Raw genomic sequence first — 20922 nt, 5'->3', positions numbered from 1 at the left:
TTATATGGCAGTTGTAAGCTGGAAACACGTTCATTTATTTTTTTTTGTCGACCGGAAGACGTCATTGGAATACGTCTACATACGTCGATGTGTGTTGGGACTACGTACAGAATTGGTTCAAAGCACGTCAAACATAAGTTAGAAATACGTTTCGCGTAAAAAAGACATTACCGCGGCGTGTTTCGACTTATGAGTAGCTTATAAGTAGCCTTTGTGGACGTGTGTAAGCATCCACATATCGTGTGTAAAACTTATCCGCATCGCATGCGGAACGTGTGTCATACGCCGAGTACGTCGTAAAATTTTGAACATGTTTAAAATTTCTTGACGTACTCAACTTACTACGATGTATGATAGCGTACTTTAGCGTTGTACTCACGTATACCAAACTTACTCATACCGTATTTGACGTGCCCCAACGTTTTAGACACATTTTTCTTAGGTCGGCATACGCTGGCAAGATCGCCAAGGTGTGACCGCGATGTTGTCACTTCCATTTCTACGGCAGTTATGATTCGAATCGTTGTGCGTCAGCCTTTTAATAGGCTACGTCACGACATCGTCGGCGATGCGTGCAACGCGCTATGCCTAAGTTAGACTATCGTTGGGCATCGGTTGTGTAGGCCGACAACAGGTTCAGCATTCGTTGGTATAAGTTATCTATAACATAACGAATCGTTCTGTGTCCGTTACCAATGCGTTATACATAAGACTAAGTCGCTATGAATACGTCCGAATCTTTAAAAAAAAACATCAAAAGTTCAACGTAAGCCAGCGTTTTAGATACATTTTAATACGTTGCCATCGCTGGCTAAAACGTCAAGGTGTGACCGGGCCTTTAGGAACAACTTCATTTCAATTGAATGTTGTATTTTGAACACGAATCAGAACATTAATCGGAAAACAAACCTGTAGTTTAGCAGTGCTTTGGTTCTGAATTCGTCCTCATCGCACATGCGCAGGGAGAAGTGAGATAAGACTTTTTTTACTCTGTCTGTCTGACGAGCAGTCAAGCAAAATTGAAAATCATTCCAAACAGGAAAGTGACCGTTTTTAAGGACGTCATATAGGACACAAACTGGCACGAAGAGCTAATTTAACGTGTTAAATAAAGTGGTGTAAAAGAAGCTACATCAACAGCAATAAACTTCTGAAATTTTCCTTTTCTATGACCTTTAAAATCATTATTTTATTTCAAGTGAATTACACTACAGTGTAATTCAAAACACCTCTCTCTGCACTGGAAAACGTGGGGACAAGAATACAGGACTGTAAATGGGACTTGTAATACCCTCTCCGACCTGGAGTAGGGCTACACGACACATTTATATAGAGAATTTGCATCCTCTGTACCCACCCACCCCAAAACCACTCGCAAAGATATAAACACCCCTTCACATTAATTGGGGTCACGCTCATCCGATGTAGAAAGTCTGGATGTAATCAGCCCAGAACTGGAGGAGGGGTAGCGTGACAAACAAACACACAAACAAACACCAGTCCATGAATGATACTGAGGATTCTTGAACACTGCAGAACACAAATCGCCTTTTGACAGTTTCAAAATCCTTCTGTTTAACAGTACTTGGACAAAATGTTATGGCATTTTACGGTTATCATGACCAATCAAATTTGCCGCTCGTAGACCCCGTCCACATCCTTGTTTCTCAAGACAGCGCAGGATAATGTGTTCAATGAACTCCCTTGTTTACAGAAGTGTTGATATAGTGCTTCTATACTCAAATTGCGAACTATAATGCCAACCTTGAAGAAAGTTGGCTTTGTGAACTTGAAGTCATGAGTTCATGAACATGCAAGTGCAAACTTGTAAATGAGAACTTTGTTGAAAAGTTTGCTTCCAAACATTAACTTTGAAGCATGTGAATATGGATTGTTCACAAAAGACTCATCACAAGTAACCGACTCTGAACCAACTCTGGACCAAAATGGCTCTTCTTTTTTGTTAAGCTCACCTGGAACTAAGTTCCAGGGAGCTTATGGGATGGCGTGTCGTCCTTCTGTCCGTCCGTCTGTCCACAAACACTTGCAACTTCTTCTCTGAAACGACACACACAATTTTGATACAACTTGAACACAACCTTCATCACCCGTAATCTACCAAAGTTTGTTCATGATTTTTTTTTTTTAATGGAGTCTAAGGGGAGTCCGGGCGTAGGGGTGGTGGGGGGTGGGGGTATACCAAATTTTGCTCACGACATTAAAAAAAACATCAGGCCTGAAGAGGGTTTACTGGGGGGTTGCCCCCCCCCCCAAAAATAGGTATTTGCTTTCTTCTCAAAAACTACACACACAGTTTCGATGAAGCTTGACCACAACCTTCATCACCTGTGATGTATATTCACGATATTTAAAAAATATATGGAGTCTAAGGGGTGAACTTGGGGGGGGGTTGCTCCCCAAAATATGTATTTGCTTTCTTCTCAGAAACTACACCCACGATTCTGATGAAACTTGACCACAACCTTCATCACCCATAATCTACCAAAGTTTGTTCATGATTATTTTTTTTTAATGGAGTCTAAGGGGAGTTCGGGCGTGGGGGTGGTGGGGGGTGGGGGTATTTGCTACCCAAAATAGGTATTTGCTCTAACATTTGTTCTTTGGTACATTTTGCTGATTCTGTCCCACATTGACTTCCTCCTCAGCATCATTAGTCTACCAGCTGAGCACCCTGGGGTATTGCCCCTATTTTTTGTGTACATGATCGAGGCTCATGAAAGAGTGAGAGCCGAATTGAAGGGAACAAACTGGAAAGAGAGAAACAGCATCTCGTAGTAGTGAGTGAGAGAGTGAGATTGAGGGGATGGAGAGAAGTACCCATGAGGGTGAAGAAGCTGCACACAAGCTGAATGAACCAAAGCAAGAAGAGAAAGGGAAAGGTGGGGATGAAACGGAAAAGGAACAAACCAATCGACAACTTACAAACAAAATATATAGAGAGGGAGAGGGGGGATCACAATAACATGGAAAAAGGGAGTGCTTGTGAATCGGATTATTTGGGGGTAAACTTGATCACTCAGCTTCGTTGTGGGAGATCACAATGATTTGGGGGCCTTGCTTTCTATTGAATCAATAAGGGAAAGGTGTGAGGCAGGGGTGCCAACTCAAAATGCAGAGCAGTATATTATGAAGCTATGGATGAAGGCCCTGTATGTTTTCGAAAATTCTGTCTGGCCAAAGAACGACCTTGCACAATGAAGGATGCCAAGTCGGCAGCCGGCTTTGGAGGCTATCTTGGAAATATGAACTGCCAAAGAAAGATCATGGCTGATGAGGAAGCCCAAATGTTTGAATGACCTAACATTTTCAAGTGTTTTTTTTTTCTTGTATACAATTGTGAGGCTCGTATGAGAGCTAAAACACAGAACGAACAACAATGGGAGCAGGAGAGAAGAGGGGTGGGAGGAGGAAGGAAAAAACAGCGGGGAACAGAGATATTAGGAGATCTGTGGAAGGGAGAGGGATGGGGCAGAGTACACGGGGTATACAGGATGGACACAACAGGGACTTTCAGGTCCTTACATGACAGGGACTTTCAGAAAGGAAAGCAAAGAATTTGAAGGATGTGGGTTTGGGGTGGATTAGCAGGGGTAGAAAAGATTGTGGTTTTGGATTGGGGGAATATAAGAGGTGGTGGTGAACAGCTGTTTTGAATACCTGGAGGGAAGAGTTGGATTGGAGAGAGTGTGGGAATTTGTTCCAAAGGTGGGGAAAAAGAGGAATGAAAGAGTGAAGGTGAGTAGTGATTCTTGATTTTGGTAGTTTTACCAGAAGGAGGTTGCTGGCGTACCTTGAGCGCCCTGTGGAAATTTGGGGAGGCGGGGACATATCGCAAACAGAGCAGGGAGGGGGGCGAGACTGGAGAGGAGATAGTAGAAAACAGACAGACCACCGACCAGCCTGCAGTGAGAGAGTGAGAGACCTAAAGACTCAGCCTCATTGCTGGAGATACCAATGATCCTAAATACCTTGGTTTCCACAGCGTGAAGCTGAGAAAGGTGAGAGGCGGGAACACCAGCCCAGAGGGGGAGAGCCGTACTCCATCAGGCTGCGGGCAAAAGCTTTTGTATGTGGTCAGGAGCTCAGGTGGGCCGAGGAAGGACTTTGCACAATGGAGGATGCCCAGTCGGCGACTGGCTTTGGAGGTCAGCCAGCCAGTTTGGAAATGTGGCTTTTCCAGGAAAGATCATGGCAAATAATGAGACCCAGAAGCTTTAATGAAAGGACTTCTTCAAGAGGATTGGTGAGAAAGTGGATGGGGGGGGGGGTGGTTCCAGACCGTCCTTTTGGAGAACATAGTGAGAGAGTGAAATTTGTAGATGGGAGGATTGTGGTGAGGCCCTTTCAGAGAGAGAATGAGGGATTTCTCAGGATTGAAGGACATCTTCCATGTGTTGGACCACTTGTGATTTTATCCAGATCTTCAGAGTGAAGAGGCTGCTGCCTACCTGTCTGAAGGATGACAAATGATATGCAAAGGGTGGAATCATTAGCAAAGAGATAGGCAGGATTTTCCAGGGAATCAGAAAGATCATTGATGAAGATGAGGAAAAGACTGGGCCAAAGACCATGCTTTGGGGCTTTCCAGCCTTAACAGGGAGAGGAGAGTTGATGATAGGATCCCGTTAAGGGCTCCATGCTGAATATGGGAGTGGAGGTCAGTGAGCCATGACAGGAGGTGGCCTTGGATGCCATAAGCATAGAATTTGGAGATCACAACATGGTGCCAGACTCAGATGCTCAAGATATGTCCAGAGAGATGGCCCTGAATTCATGTCTGCGATTGAGGGCTTCCATCCATTGTTGGGAGAGTCAAAGTAAGTCCAATGTCCATGGTAGAAAGATCGAATCTGAAACCGAACTGATGATCTGAGATCAGGCCATTTCAGAAAAGGAAGGATTTAATGTCAACTGTAATGGAATATTCCATGACCCTTTTCTTATAATTGAAAGTAAGCTAATTGGCCTGTAGTTAAGAGTATGTGTTTTTGCACCATGTTGGTGTAATACTGTAATGTTGACTAACTTCAATGTCGATATAAGATTATCCAGGGCAAAATCTGAAGACTTCCAGTAAGAAAACGCTAATTGTTTGAAGGAAACTGCCTCACTACAGGATTCTGTTGACCAGGGGTGAGAGGATATGCATGATAACTGCAGACGAGATCGTATAAATCTGAACATTATGGAAAGCAAGCTTGTGTGGAAGTATTCCCAGCCAGTATTATCAGAAGAGGTGGAGATGAAGGACCAGTCTTGCCATGATAGGGCGGCTTGCATTCCCTGCCAGTCAGCTTGGATGAACTGCCAGACTCTTTGACAATAGCAAATTCCCTGCCAAGCTTTACTAACAGTGACTGCTGTAAGAATAGGCACTGGTTGTGTTTACAATAGGGCATCAAACCAATTTTCTAATATATCATATTGTTACTCAGCTTCTGGCATGGTCTTTACAACTCTTGTAGGTGAACAAGGTGAGCCAGGGCTACCCGGAGAACCAGGAGATGCTGGAGAACCTGGAGAAGCTGGAGCTCCAGGACCAGCAGGCCCTTTTGGGCCCCAAGGCATTCCTGTTCCTTCTAATGGTATGAATTTTATGTTGGTCCCAATAATTGTCATCGTTTCATGCATTTTAATTCAATTATAGCTTCATCATCAAAAGCTTATCTTCTACCACATACTTGTTGTCTGGACTCTGGTCAATGTTGAAAATAATTATTTCCATCTCTTGCTGATGGTTAAACCCAATTGGACAAAATGTATTTGTTTATCTCTCTCTCTCTCTCTCTCTCTCTCTCTCTCTCTCTCTCTCTCTCTCTCTCTCTCTCTCTCTCTCTCTCTCTCTCTCTCTCTCTCTCTCTCTCTCTCTCTCTCTCTCTCTCTCTCTCTCTCTCGCTCTCTCTCCAGGCTCTGATGGCCCACCAGGTGAGAAGGGCCACCAAGGACCCAAGGGTCTCCAAGGTAAACCTGGGCTCTCATTTGAAGGCAAACCTGGATCTCCTGGCAACCCAGGTTCTCCTGGGCCTACAGGACAGCAAGGTCCACCTGGTCCACCTGGCAGTTCAATACCAGGTATATATTTATTAACTTTCTTCCATTTCTTTTAAAAATCTCATCGCTCTAATGAGGAAAGTTTAATCAGTTATCTCGTAATGAATGTTACATAAGTGTTTGTAACCCCAAATTAGCAAAGACAAGGATCAGATGTCGAGGCAGCTCTACATCACGCGAGATGCTCGTGTCAGTCCATTCTCCCTCTTTTCCCTCTGTGTTTAACTCTCAAATCACCCCCATTGTCCTTTCACACCATATAACTCCACTTCAACATGGCCTAGCCCTGTAAGTTGGCTGTGAACCCTTCTGCATGCTCTGGTAAAATGGCATGTCCACATGTGTTACTTCAGTGGGGCAAGAGCACATGCGTGATGCTCACAAGGCAGGAGGAGAGACTGCGGGGGTGTGGGGTGTGGGGGTTGCTAGAAAAGGAAGCGTCGTGACAAACATGAGAGATGCAATGATGTGTGCATGCACAAGAGACCCAGGGAGATGCCATGGTGAGCGCACGCAGAGAGAAGCCACATTGAGCGTACACACAAAGGACCCAGGGAAACCACACATGGTGAAGAGATCCAGGGAAACAGAGAGAGAGAGAGAGGGGGGGAGAGAGACACAGACACACACACCACACACCAGAGACCAGACCCACAAAACCAGTAAAGAAGAGTTTGCAAGGCAAAAAGGTGTATGAATGGGTGAGCCTGCTGTAAAGCACCACTGGCGTCTCTACCAAGACTGCGAGACCAGCTTGCAATCTTTGCAGGGAACACCACACACACACCTACACCACACACCACTGTCAACTCTTTGGTTCATCCTGTGCCCTTGTAGGTTTTCCCTCGATTCTGCCCACAAATTAATAGACTAAGGTCGAAGAAAAACTATTGAAACTCTTATCTAGATTAACGCTGCCAGGGTTTCTCTGTAACATATTTTTTCTTGTTCTTCTTATTGAGCCCCACCCCCATTATTTATTAAACCTGTGGCTTTTAAAGTGTATTTCTGTGCATTTTGAGCTGCAGGATCTTTTTTTATATATAATTTTTTATTTTTTTATTTTTTTGTATACACCATTGAGGCTCGTGTGAGAGCTAACACAGAACGTACAACAATAAGGGGAGCAGGAGACAAGATGGGCAGCAGAGGGAAGGAAAAAAACAGTGGGGAACAGAGACGTGAGTAGATCTGTGGAAGGGAGAGGGATGGGGCAGGGTACACAGGGTAAACAAGAGGGACACTACAAGGACTTTCAGGTCCTTACACGACAGGGAATTTCAGGAAGGAAAGCAGGGAATTTGAAGGAGGTGGATTTGGGGTGGATTTGCAGGGGAAGAAAAGATCATGGTTTTGGATGGGGGAAGATAAGAGGTGGTGGTGAACAGCCGTTTTAAACACCTGGAGGGAAGAGTGGGATTGAATAGTGTGGCAGTTTGTTCCAAAAGTGGGGAAAAAGAGGAATGAAAGAGTGAAGGTGAGCAGTGATTCGTGATTTTGGTAGTTTTACCAGAAGGGGGTTGCTGGCGGACCTTAAGCGCCTTGCGGAAATATGGGGGGGGGATATCTCAAACAGAGCAGGGGGGCAAGGCCATAGAGGGGACGGTAAAAGACAAAGACCACCGACCTGCCTCCACCGAGACAATGAGAGACCCAATGACTCGGCCTCATCATGGGAGATACCAATGATCCTAAATGCTTTGGTTTCCACAGCGTGAAGCCGAGAAAGGTGAGAGGTGGGAGCTCAAGACCAGAGCCGAGAGCAGTACTCCATCAGGCTGTGGGCAAAAGCTTTTGAATGTGGTCAAAGCTCAAGTGTGCCAAGGAAGGACTCTGCATGATGGAGGATTCCCAGTCAGAGACTGGCTTTGGATGCCAGCTTGGAAATGTGGCTTTCCCAGGAAAGATCATGGCAGATAGTGAGAACCAGAAGCTTTATTGAAAGTAATTCTTCAAGTGGATTGTTGAGAAAGTGTAGATGGGGGGGGGGGGGAGGGGGATTGACCCCATCTACTTTTAAGTGTGTCAAAATGGCAGTCACGTAAATTCCTTCAAAAATATTCTTCTCCAGACCTACCATTCAAGTTCTCCAACATAATCTTATTTTCCCATCAGATTCCCAACACATGCGCTGAAACCGCCAAGTGATTAAATTAATTAATCCTAACCACACTGCACCATGGAGTCACTGTGTGTGAGGAACACCTCTGCTCGCCAATTTTGAAGTTCATCTTCGGCGATCTTGCATCACCCGTTATGGAGACGGAGTCCATTGCAGTATTATAATCAGAGCGATTTTAACAGAACCACATTATTTTTAGCTTATCTGGAATTGGAATTCCAGACAAGGTATTGTCATTGTGCACTGTTTGTCCGTTCATCTCCTATTTTGACTTCCGCCAAACCGCTGGTCTGATCTGGCTGAAATTTGGCAGCAAGGTTCTGCTCCTGACTGGTAATGGGGATTGCAAAGCTTGTTCCAGTCACGTGACTTCACGTAGGTCAAAATAGTGGACTTGGTAAATATCTTCAAAAATCTTCATCTCCAGACCCACGGATCAGAATGCTACCAAATTTGGATTGCAACATGAGGACATGGTCCAGATGTTAAATTGCGGAGGTCAGCCGATCCCGTGACCAGAAGTGTGTCAAAATGGCGGACTTGGTAAATATCTTTAAAAATCTTCTCCAGACCTACCAGTCAGGATGCTACCAAATTTGGGTTACAACATTAGGCCAGGGCCGAGAAAAGCTACAGGTCCAATGGTCTGTTGTTTTTTTTTTTGTCCTTTTTTTCCCCCTCCATTCATGTGAAAATTTTCCACCATAGGCAGAATGTCCATAAATCTCTGTTAGTGAGAAGCTGAATGTTATCATTGCAGTGCGAGAAAGAATAGAGCAATTCACCCTCGGTTTGCTTTAATTCATGGAATTTATTTATTAAGTCACCCTGTTGTATTGTGTTCTGTATCGATGCGTTGTTATGGTAATGTACCAAGATGATGTATCATTTACCTCCTTTCTTTTACAAAGCTGTTCACATTCTCTGTATAATGCATGCTTTGATTAAAGCAGCTGGAAGAATAAGAAGGGGTTTCAGAAGCTCTTCCATCGGCCTGTCATAATACATGCACGGCTTTCACAGATAAACAGCTCTTCCAATGAGTTAATAGCTAAAGCTCTCGGAATATGGTGTGATTATTGTGTTATGATTTGATGTAAAGTTATCATACTCATCCTCTTATTCTTCTTCTTCCAATAAAATGCAGAGACCTCCAAGGAGTATTATTACACTGAGGCATTATCTCTTACCCCGACACACTGAATCTTGTGAGGCACTGGTCTTCAAACACCCAGCTTCTCTTCCGAAAAGACAATAATGACCAAAGGCAATCTCAGATAATTCCACACAGCCCGCAAGAAGTGTGTGTCAAACTCTCAGGAAAACCAGTAAACCATCTAGCCAACTTCAAAGCTGAACTTTCAAACCTGTCTCCTTCCTAGAAGAGCTGGTGATACCTTGTGAAGTCTGTCTCGGGTGTATGATGCCACCCTACTCCTCCCTATCGCTTGATCCCTTGCTTCAAATAGCACCACAGCCGACTCTGCTCGTGAGAATGCTGAAGGTCTCAATTCTTTACTTGCTTCCAAGTCTCACATTCCCATCCCCTTGTTCCCTGTAGCTAACTTACCCACTCACACCGACTGCTCCTGGACACCGAGTCTTAATCAGCTGAGAAAGTGGAGAAGTCACAGGCAGCCCGTGACCCCAATTCTGCGACAGACCCAGATGATAGGAGCACATGTCTCCTAAAAACCTGCTCTGCTGCTCTTGCACAGCCTCTATGTGCTCTGTTCATCCTTTCATTTCCTCTAAATCACCTAATGTGGACATGGAAGTTGTCCACCATCACCGTATTACACCAACGTGGAGCAAAAACACATCCTCTTATCGACATGCCTCTTGGCTTACTTCCAAATATAAGCAAAGTGATGGAATCCATCATCGATTGGCATCAAACCCTTCCTTTTCTCCAACAGCCTGATCTCAGACCATCAGTTTGGATTCTGAGTCAGTCATTGCATCTGTTGTTCTAGTAATGGATGGAGGCCATCATTCTCGGACAAGACTCAGATTTGATCGTATAATGGTTAGAGTGTCCACTACGAGTCTGGGAAGTCAGCAATTCAGACCCTGTCCAAGTCGTACAAAAGGCTTTAAAAATATTTAATGTATCTGCTGCATCCTTGCTTGACATTCAGCAGTTAAAATAATAAGAGCATGGACAATCTCCATAGGTTGGCATCCATGGGGAGGAGGAAATTCCTCCTTAGGAAATGCCCCCACTGAGTGCGGTGAGAAACTCTGCCCCATTGTTGTGGGGTCACAGGCACCCAAAGTGCCCAGGAAATGATGGCACTTACCCCAAGTTCAGTGCTTATGTTGTGTCTCGTGTATTCATTTGTCCGTCCATGTGTGTGAGATGTGTGTGTGGCAGCTCCACTATGAGCCTAAAGCGGCTGTCACACCTTGAAGATTTAGCCAGCGTATGCCTGAAGTATGCAAAATTTGGCTAAAACGCTGGCACACGTCAAATACGTTATGGGTAAGTTTGTAGAAGTTAAGAACACGCTGGCATACGTCATAGTACGCTGGCTTATTTTCGTAGTACGCTGGCATACGTCTTTGTACGCTGGCATACGTCGTAGTACGCCGAGGTGTTAGACAAATTTTCCATGCTTGAAATTTTTCGACGTATGCCAGCGTATGATTCACATGTTCCGCATAATGCTGGCCATAAGTTGTAGGCACGTTACGCGATCATTGACACACGTCGACACACGTTACTTGTAAGTTACTCATAAGTCGAAACACGTCGAGGTAATGTTTAGCATACCCGAAACTTATTTCTAACCTATGAGTAACGTGTTGTAGGCACGTTACGTGATCGTTGACACACGTCGACACACGTTACTTGTAAGTTGCTCATAAGTCGAAACACATCAATGTAATGGTTAGCGTCAGTGTTCCAGACTCCCTGGTTTTTTTTTCTTTTCGGTATTACGGTGATGTTGACACTTCGATTTCTAGTGCGGTTATAATATAATATAATTAATAGGCTGCCACTCCACGATTTAAATCATCACCGCACTAGAAATCGAAGTGTCAACATCACCGTCATACCGAAGAAAAAAAAAACAAAAAAACAGGGAGTGTGGAACACTGATGCTAACCATTACCTCGACGTTTTTCGACTTGTGAGTAACGTACACGTAACGTATGTCGACGTGTGTCAACGATCGCGTAGCGTGCCTACAACTTATGCCAGCGTATGCGGAACGTGTGTCATATGTCGATTACGTCGAGAAATTTTCAACATGCTGAAAATTTCTCGACGTACTCGGCGTATGACGACGTATGCCAGAAAACTACAATGTATGCCAGCGTACTTCGACGTATGCCAGTGTACTACGACATTTGCCAGTGTGCTCTTAACATATACAAAACTTACCCATAACGTATTCGACGTGTGCCAGCTTGGTTCGGCAAATTTTTCATATTTTCGCATACGGTGGCTAAAACGTCAAGGTGTGACAGCGGCTTCACACTTCGATGTCTAGTGCGGTTATGATTTGAATCGTCGAGCCGCAGCCTATGAATAGCCTTCGCCACGTGATCGTCGGTGATACGCTGCCGCGCGCTATGCATAAGTTAGACTATCGTTGGGCATAGGTTGTGAACGCCGACAACATGCTCAGCATTCGTTGCTATGTTATCTATATGTGATTGAAACGTTCTGTGTACGTTACTAATACGTTACGCATACATCCAACACGTTATTATCTGCCCAAAACTTTAAAAATAACATCAATAGTTCAGCGTACGCCAGCGTTTTACATACATTTTGAGACCTTGCCATACACTGGCTAAAACGTCAAGGTGTAACAGGGCCCTTAGATCCTGTTAAAAAAAAACAACAACAAAAAAAACAACCACAACAGACCAAGGTCATCCCTGCCTCAAACATTGCACATACTGATGCTGTGGAGACCAAGGCACTCAATACCATTGGAATCTCTAAAAATTAAGCTGAATCTCTGGGCTTGTGAATCCCCCATTGCAGACCAGTTGCTGGCCTCTGTGTTCTGCAACCAACTTTCAGGTCTTGCATCTGCTACCCTTTCCGTGCCTTGTCTCCCTCAGGCTTGTGCATGCCACCCTCACATGTGTCAAACTCGTGGAATGAACCAGTCACTCACTTCTGGTGAAAGTCCCAGAAATCAGGATCACTGCTCCCTTCCACTAATTACCTCCACCACCGAAGGTGGGCAGAGGTTATGTTTGCACCTCTTTCTGTCTGTTTGTTTGTTACTTGCGAAAATAGAAGATTTTTTTTAAGTACAGTATTGTTGTGGATTTCATATTTGGATCTGAGTGGTGCACACAACATCCAGGTCCTCAGACAGTTATTTCCAAAAATGCATGTCCAGGATAGATCCATCCCCTTGTCTGATGGGATTCTAACTATTTGATGTGTTGGAGAAGGGTAGAGAACAGGTTCCCTTTCTTTCTTATGGGATAACCTTTTCCTCTTTATGACACATTCATGACGGATGGTTTTACGTCAGTTTCCATTTCTCCATGAGCGATATTCACCGTTCGTGCAAGCGATGAGATAGCCGTTAGGCCAACGGAGACTCAGTCTATTCACTTTCCATCAAGATACATTGGCTTAGAAATTCACGATTTATTTACACATTTTATTTTGGTTATCATTTTCACATTGGACTTACAGGACATTTGAGTCATTAACACACCGCAAGCTTTTCCTGGACAGTTCATTCTGACGGTCAAACACGGCTGTGGTCTCGGATCATTTACCTCAGGCACCCACCTTTTACCATTGATTTTTGACACCCACCTTTTTCCGTCGGCGGTCGACGCCCCGTTTGGTAGCTCTGTGGATGCTGGCTGACTATTGTTCATGTCGCGCTGAACAGAGGTGATGGTTGCCTGTTGGCATTTTGTGAACGCTTCATGTTTCGCTCGGTTGTTCCGGGAAATGGCTACTTTCTGGCGTTCATCCAGCACCCCGAATATGATGTCGTAAGCCAGGCCTGTATTAATTGGGATTAGCATCTCGTTTGATGGTCAGGAGAGAATGCCCTGTAGAATTGACAGTTGGAGGTCGTGTGCTGCGATGTGCTAATAGGCAAGCTGGATTTGTCTGAAGTCATGCCTGAGGCTCCGCCCACACTGATCGCCTATAAAAGGACAGCAGGACTGCCTCGTTGGCAGTTGGTGAGAGATCCTCATGACAGTTGGTCAGGGATCCTCATGACAGTTGGTCGGAGATCTTCATGACAGTTGGTGGGAAATCCTCATGACAGTTGGTAGGAGATCCTCATGACTGTTAGTGGGAAATCTTCATGATGGTTGGTGACAGCTCCTAACAGTTCCTGACGGTTGGGGACAGCAGCAACGGCAGTTGATGACAGTTGGACTGTTCCTGCTGGTTCTGTTTTGTACCTGGCTCTTGGCGTACCTGGCTCTTGCCGTACCTAGTTCTTGGTGCTGGCAGCGGAAACAAGCCGAGCTGTGGAGAGCTCATTTGGAAAGATAGACCAAGGCACGCTCACACATTTTGGTTTATTTTAGTATACGCATGATGACTTCTGCCTTGGTAAGCTGAGACCAGATTTCGTCTCCCCCTGAATGATCTGCTGAGTACCCATGTCTCGTGTCTAATTACAGCGCGTGCGCTGTATACAATTGCACCGAGTTTGAAATGTCCCCGGTGTCTACCACGTCTCTGGTGTCCCCTGTCCCCCCCCCCCCACGTCCCTCAAGACAGCCAATGACGGCCATCCGGTAGATGCAGTGCGTAACCTAGACGAAAATAGCGAGAATTGACAGAAATACCTGAGTATTTCAATGGAAATTTGTGAAACTAATGTGTTGTATATGTGAAAAACATTAAATTTATTGCTTGACGGGAAAAAAAACAAGAAACGCGCCCCTCCCATGTACGAATGAACGAAAGACGTCATTTCCGCCCACCATCGCATTTCGCGCCGAAAGACATCATTTCCGCCAACCATCGCATTTCGCGCCGAAAGACGTCATTTCCGCCCACCATCACATTTCGCGCCGAAAGACTTTATTTCCGCCCACCATCGCATTTCGCGCCGATCGCCGAATGCTGAAAGCTAAGTTCTTCTTATGCCATCATTCTTTTGCGGCCTCCTACCACGCTGTATCGAACGATTTCATTCCTTCTGTTATATATAAAGGTGCTTATCACAATAATAACAAGATTTTTACATTTCAAATATTAAGTACGCTTTTTAATTGTTTTTCAACTGAAAAAGCATAAATTGCATATTTTAACATTTGTGTACTCATTTGCTTCACCACACGCGCTGTATTGAAGGATTTCACTTGTTAATTATGGCATAGTGATAAGCATCTGCTCTTTGTCCATTTTTCTTTAAATGCTTCTTGAATTCTTTATTTGTATGAGATTATTTTGTTGATTGAACATTTGATTGATTTGAATTCATCCATTTAATCAACAAGGAAATAAGTCCTTCAGTTTATTTATTTTTCTTTTGTAATAGATTCCTTGACGTTCCAACCTGTAAGTGATTGTCATTTCCTTCCATTGATCCAGCATTGTCTGAACCTAGATAGTCTGGGAGATTATAATTCCCAAACTAATTAACCTGTAATAGTCAGTGTGCACCAGCGGTAAACGCTCGGCCACATTACTTAAGATCTAATCAAGATAAGATTGGTGCATCGCCGAGGGCACATTCCCTGGTCAGGAGGCCACGTGACCTCCAGTTAAACGGCAAATTAGATGATGGACACTGGAACTCATGGTTAACTGATTGGCGTTCGTGGTTGTTAAGCAACCCACTACACCACAAAGTTAATTGTGAGTGGTGGCCGCAGGTTCAGTTCTTCCGAGGAGAAACGAGGATTAAACCGCTCGTAATACACTCGGTACCCGTGGCCCTAACAGTATATTAGTTGGTCATGTGTGTTATTCTGTCTGTTACTTAAGAAATCGCAGATTCGTATGTACTGTTTATTGGTTGGTCTGGTCTGTGATTGTCTTTGTTTGTCTGTCTGTTTGTTTGTATGTCAATCCCCTGCAGGTCACATTTTTACCCCAATCTTCACGAAACTTCACCATCTGGTAGAGTTGGTCATAAGAAAGAAGCCTATTCATTTTGAGGTCAAAAGGTCAACAACTTTGTCAAATTTTCAAAAATCATCAATTTTCATCAGATTGACTTGAAATTTGAAGAGGATTTGCACATCAGATCACTAAATTCAACCACCAATTATTTTTGCCCACCTCCTCCCTATCTAGGTTATGTTTTCTCCCCTCTCCCTCCACTCTCCTTTCATTTTTTTTGTTCCATTTCTGTCTGTTTCATCCCTGTTTTCTCTTCTCCTTGTTGTGATGTTTAAGCTTGTATCCAACGTTGGACTGGCTCAATTGGTCAACTTCCCGACCAGGATCTCAACCGACCCTGTATTCCATCTCTTCTGGATCTGATTTTGACAAATTTCCCTGAGAATATCTGCTGTTCATCATCCACTCCAATCAGTTCTTCTGACCACGTGATTGTCAAAGTGGACATCTCTCTGGCTGTTGTTAGAGAACCACCTCAGTGCTGTCGAGTCTGGCATTTCACTCAGGCTGACTGGTAGGGTCTCCAAGCAGCCATCAAAGCTCCAGACTGGTCTCCCATTGCTACTTTCTCCAACATCGACTCGTCCTGGGAATTCTTTCAAAGAAACTTGCTCTCTCTCATGCACAGATTTATCCCCTCTCGTTTTCAGTTGTCCTACTCTTCCTCCCACCCTTAGTTCACTGAAGCTTGTGGCGAGGCAGTTGTCCTGAAACAACTTCCCTTTGCCTCATGGAAAGCAAACCCAACTGAGGGCAATCTCAGTTCCTTCCATAAAGCTCGGAACAAGTGTGTGTCTACCCTCAGGAGAGCCAGAAAACAACATCTTTCGAATCTCAAGTTTGAACTCTCAAACCTCTCTCCCTCCTCCAAATCCAAGTGGCATCAAATCAAATCTGTTTCTGGTGTATGTTCCCCCTCCATCCCTCCCTTACCTCAACAGCCACACTGCTGACACCACACGTGAAAAGGCTGGATGCCTAAACTTGGTGTTTGCATCTAAATCTTGTATCCGAAACACATCACTTTCTATACCCACCCTTAACCAGTCGCACCCAACTGTCCCTGGACTCTGTGTCCTTTTCTCCTGACAAGGTGGAGAGCTTGCTGTCAAACCTCGACTCAGATTCCGCAACTGGTCCAGACGGCATCAACCTACGTGTCCTAAAAACCTGTTCCTCTGCTCTTGCTCACCCTTTCTCTGTTCTATTCACCTCTCGTTTGCTCAAGGTCATCTGCCATCCACTTGGAAATCAGCTAACATTACCGCTCTGCATAAAAAAGGTGCAAAAACAGATTTCTGTAACGACAAACCAATCAGCCTTCTCCCAATCATCAGCAAGGTTATGGAATCCATCATCGCTTCAGACATTAAGTCCTTCCTCTTCTCCAATGGCTTGATTTCCGATCATCAATTTGGTTTCAGACCAGGCCACTGTATCCTAGATATGCTGCTTCTGCTCTCCCAACAATGGATGGAGGTACTCACTACCAGACATGAAATTAGAGCCATATCCCTCGACATATCGTTTGCTTTTAACATGGTGTGGCACCCTGCCCTGCTCACCAAACTCTCTTCCCATGGTATCCAAGGCCATCTCCACTCATGGCTTGTAGACTTCCTCTTCTGTCGCAGCCAACGTGTGGCCCTAAATGGAGTTCTCTCATCCCCTCTTCCTGTCCAATCTGGAGTCCCTCAAGGTAGTGTTCTGGGCCCTGTTCTTTTTCTGGTTTTCATCAATGATCTCTCCGACCCTCTGGAAAATCCTCCTTATCTCTTTGCTGATGACTCCACCCTCTGTCGTACTATATGTCATCCCTCAGACTGGCAAGCAGCAGCTTTTTTGCTCCTGCAAATATGGATAAAATCACAAACTTGTCCAACATGTGGAACATGTCTTTGAATCCTGACAAATCTCACACTCTCACTATGTCTCTCCAAAAGGACCATTTGGAACCCCCCCCCCCTTCTACTTTCTCAACAATCCCCTTGAATAAGTCCTTTCATACAAGCTTTTGGGTCTCACTATCTGCCATGATCTTTCCTTGCAAAACCACATTTCCAAACTGGCCTCCAAAGCCAGTCGCCGACTGGGAATCTTCCATCATGAAAAGTCCTTCCTTGGCCCACCTGAGCTTCTGACCACATACAAAGCTTTCGCCCGCAGCCTGATGGAGTACTGCTCTCCACTCTGGGCTGGTGCTGCTGCCTCTCACCTTTCTTGGCTTCACGCTGTGGAAACCAAGGCATTTAGGATCATTGGTATCTCCCACAATGAGGCTGAGTCTTTGGGCTTCTCACTCTCTCACCGCAGGTAGGTCGGTGGTCTTTCTGTCTTCTCCTGTCTCCTCTCCGGTCAAGACCCCCCTGCTCTGTCTGTGATATGTCTCCCCCATATTTCTGCAGGCCGCTCAAGGTCCGCCGCAACCCCTTTCTGGTAAAACTACCAAAATCACGAATCACTGCTCACCTTTACTCTTTCATTCCTCTTTTTTCCCACCTTTGGAATAAACTCCCACACTCTCTTCAATCCCATTCTTCCCTCCAGGCCTTCAAAACAGCTGTTCACCACCACCTCTTATCAATTTTCATCCAATTGACTTGAAATTTGAAGAGGATTTGCACATCAGGTCACTAAATTCAACCACCAGTTATTTTTGCCCACCTCCTCCCTGTCGAGGTCAAAAAATAAGCAAAGTGACCCCATCAAAAACCATGATCTTTTCTCCCACCATTAATCCACCCTGAACCCACCCTCTTCAAATTCCCTGCTTTCCTGCCTGAAAGTCCATGTAATGTCCATCTTGTATACCCCATGTTCCCCACCCCATCCCTCTCCCTTCCACAGATCTCCTAATGTCTCTGTTCCCCACTGTTTTGTCCTTCCCTGTCCCACCCCTCTTGTCTCCTGCCCCCCTTGTTGTGCGTTGTGTGTTAGTTCTCATACGAGCCCCAACAATGTATACAATTTTTTTTTTTTTACTTGTTAAACTCCTGTGTTCTCATGATTCCCTCCCTCACCCATTATTTGGCGAAGTGTTATTCTGTTGTGTCCCTCTATGTCACATATACATCTGGAGTTTCCTTCTCTTTGTGTTCATGTATTATTCGTGGTGCTGAACCAACCCCATTCTCTAACGACTGCAATCCAAGGTTTACGCTTCACGAGTATGAACGATCATACAGGTCGTCGGTTACCAATAAAATGGATCTTTGTCAGTTGGTGTCTGTGGCAGCTGGGTGACGTTACAATGATCACATCAGCAGCGTAATGTTTTTGAAACTTGTATTTCAAATAAACAGATGCAAAGTCAAATGAGGAAGATTACCATTACTCACAATGTCCAACTCCAGTTCCTGCAATGACTTGTTTCCTCTCAGTGTCCCAGTGTCCTGTCAGCTCAACTCACACATGTTCACCTCATTCTCTGGGGCTGTGGAATGATTGAGTCCTGTCACATCATTCTCACCCAATGTCCTTGCAGCGTCCATCAGGCCTGTCCAACGATCGACTCGTGTCACGTTGTTCTCTCTTGTGCACTGGCCCATTCAGGATGATTGAAGAGCTCAAAGGAATTCTTTCCTGATACACAATCTTAATGAGTTTTAATCAACCTCATTATAATTGGCTCCATCTGTTAACAATCACTCTGGACATTAACCCCTTGTTCACTCATTAGAGTTAAATCAAGCATGGGGACGATCGATGCACACATCTTGTGACGTCACCTGTCTCTCCACACTTCTCTCTCACAGGTTTATGTAGTAACACAGAATGATCCCATGCCTTCCAACAAATGCGATTCTTGTCTATACTGGAAGTTTTGCCTTAGAACGTTCCAGCATCTTCACAAATCTCACCAGGCAGTTTACAGTACAATACTGCCATCCATTGTCAAAATTAGCTCATTATATCAAGCAGTTTATGATATAATTCACCGATGCATGCCACAACTTATAATCTATAAATGTCAATTTAAATCAGACATCTATCGGCATTTACTAATGCTTATCCACAAATACCACAACCAATGCTCACTGGCCATATTGTCTAGCTTTTAACTGACACTCTACCCTGCTGTCGGTATGGCCCACTCCCCCCACCCTTTCCTCTGTGTTTATTCTGTTCTGTTCATGCTCTGTTATGTTCCAGCTATTCCATAAGCATCAACTTTATACCCCACCCCCCCAAAAAAAACTTTTGTGACCAAGTCTCTTGGGTGTACACTTATTATGATTTTGCGCAAGTTTTTGTCTACATATAATCATTGTTCATTCCTGAATGCTGGTCATTTCAGTTTGCAGAGATACTTTTGCATATGCCTTTTTTTTTCCCCCTCAGCTCTAATGTTGAACAAAACAGCAGCAGAAGGAAAGGTGGGACCACCAGGCCAGAGAGGGGAGAAAGGCTGGAGAGGGGAAACAGGTGAAACAGGTGGGTCGGACAAATATAATTGGGCTGAAAACCTCAATCAATGTAAAAAAAAAACCTGTTCTATACTCTAATATCAAAAGTACTTGAACAGTTAGGAAACGTGCAAGATTACTGATTTGCAATCATTTATTTTATCTTATGAATTCTTAAGTTCGAAGTTAATAATAATGGGCTACCTGTCCTATTTTCAAAATTGGCATGAACGGTCGTCTTCTAATTCCCCAGAAATTTCACCACATTTGATTTTGGAAGGCCCAATATACAGTAATTGTTGTTTGCGAATATCTGGTACCTATTGAAAGTCTACTCCACATTGAAAGTCAGTGAGCTATTTAATTTGTGGCATCTTCATTACGACATAGTTTCAGTACTTACTGCATGCATTTATAATCGGCATATTCTACTTTTGAATGTGCAACAATATGCACATGGATGCAGGTTTGAAGGTTTCATGTCAACTTTGGATGTTCTGTCACAACACTTTTTTTGCATTAGTCTATTGTATACAAGAGCAGGGCAAGCATTAAGGAAAACAACATGACATGAATAATAGAGGTAAAAGGTTCTTTAAAAGCTGGAAATAAATGATACTATAATTCAAAGTGTCTGCGTTTGTTTGTTTGTCAAATTTTTATGTACTCCTGAACCATTGCATGGAATGAGTTGAAAACTGCTGGTGGTTCACAAGCCCCAGTTATGACCTTCCCATCAGTGTTAAGCATCCAAACCAGATGCGGTGTCTCGCTCAGGGAAGTCTGCCCGATACATTCAGCTCACATGTAAATGTCACACTCTGATGTTGGGTGGGGTGCCACCAAAACTGATCGATCTGATGTCTGAACTCTACTCTGGTACTGAGAGTGCTGTGAAGTGTGGTGGTACCATCTCTGACTTATTTCCAGTTGTTACTGGAGTTCGTCAGGGGTGTGTACTGGCCCCCAAACTTTTCAGCACTTGTATGGACTGGATTTTAGGGAGGATGTCGGAGAGATCAAGCTGCGGTGCATCGTTTGGAAATGTCAAGATCTCGGACCTTGATTTTGCAGACGATGCAGTCATCTTTGCGGAGACTTTAGATATCCATTTGGGGGCCCTCGAGGTGCTGAATGAGGAGTCGGAGCCGCTGGGATTACGGGTTTCTTGGGTCAAAACTAAGATCCAGGCTTTCGGTGACATCTTGGATGCTGCTGTCCTGTCTGTGTCTATT

The 20922-nt window shown here is 44.4% G+C and overlaps 1 protein-coding gene across 1 annotated transcript in view; it reads left to right on the top strand.

Moving 5' to 3' along the window:
* LOC147023626 (uncharacterized) overlaps nucleotides 1-20922 on the top strand; it is a 156573-nt gene that overhangs the window by 82741 nt on the left and 52910 nt on the right. Inside the window, exons 15-17 of the mRNA XM_085890349.1 lie at nucleotides 5487-5606; nucleotides 5929-6093; nucleotides 19623-19715. Coding sequence (XP_085746475.1) covers nucleotides 5487-5606; nucleotides 5929-6093; nucleotides 19623-19715 — 378 coding nt within the window. The remainder of the gene's footprint in view (nucleotides 1-5486; nucleotides 5607-5928; nucleotides 6094-19622; nucleotides 19716-20922) is intronic.

Source organism: Eptatretus burgeri, chromosome 7, assembly GCF_056783735.1.
Source record: "Eptatretus burgeri isolate ZD-2024b chromosome 7, Ebu_testis_v1, whole genome shotgun sequence".
NCBI lineage: Eukaryota > Metazoa > Chordata > Myxini > Myxiniformes > Myxinidae > Eptatretus > Eptatretus burgeri.
The sequence above is the reverse complement of the archived record's forward strand: the minus strand, read 5'-3'. Positions and strand labels throughout refer to the sequence as shown.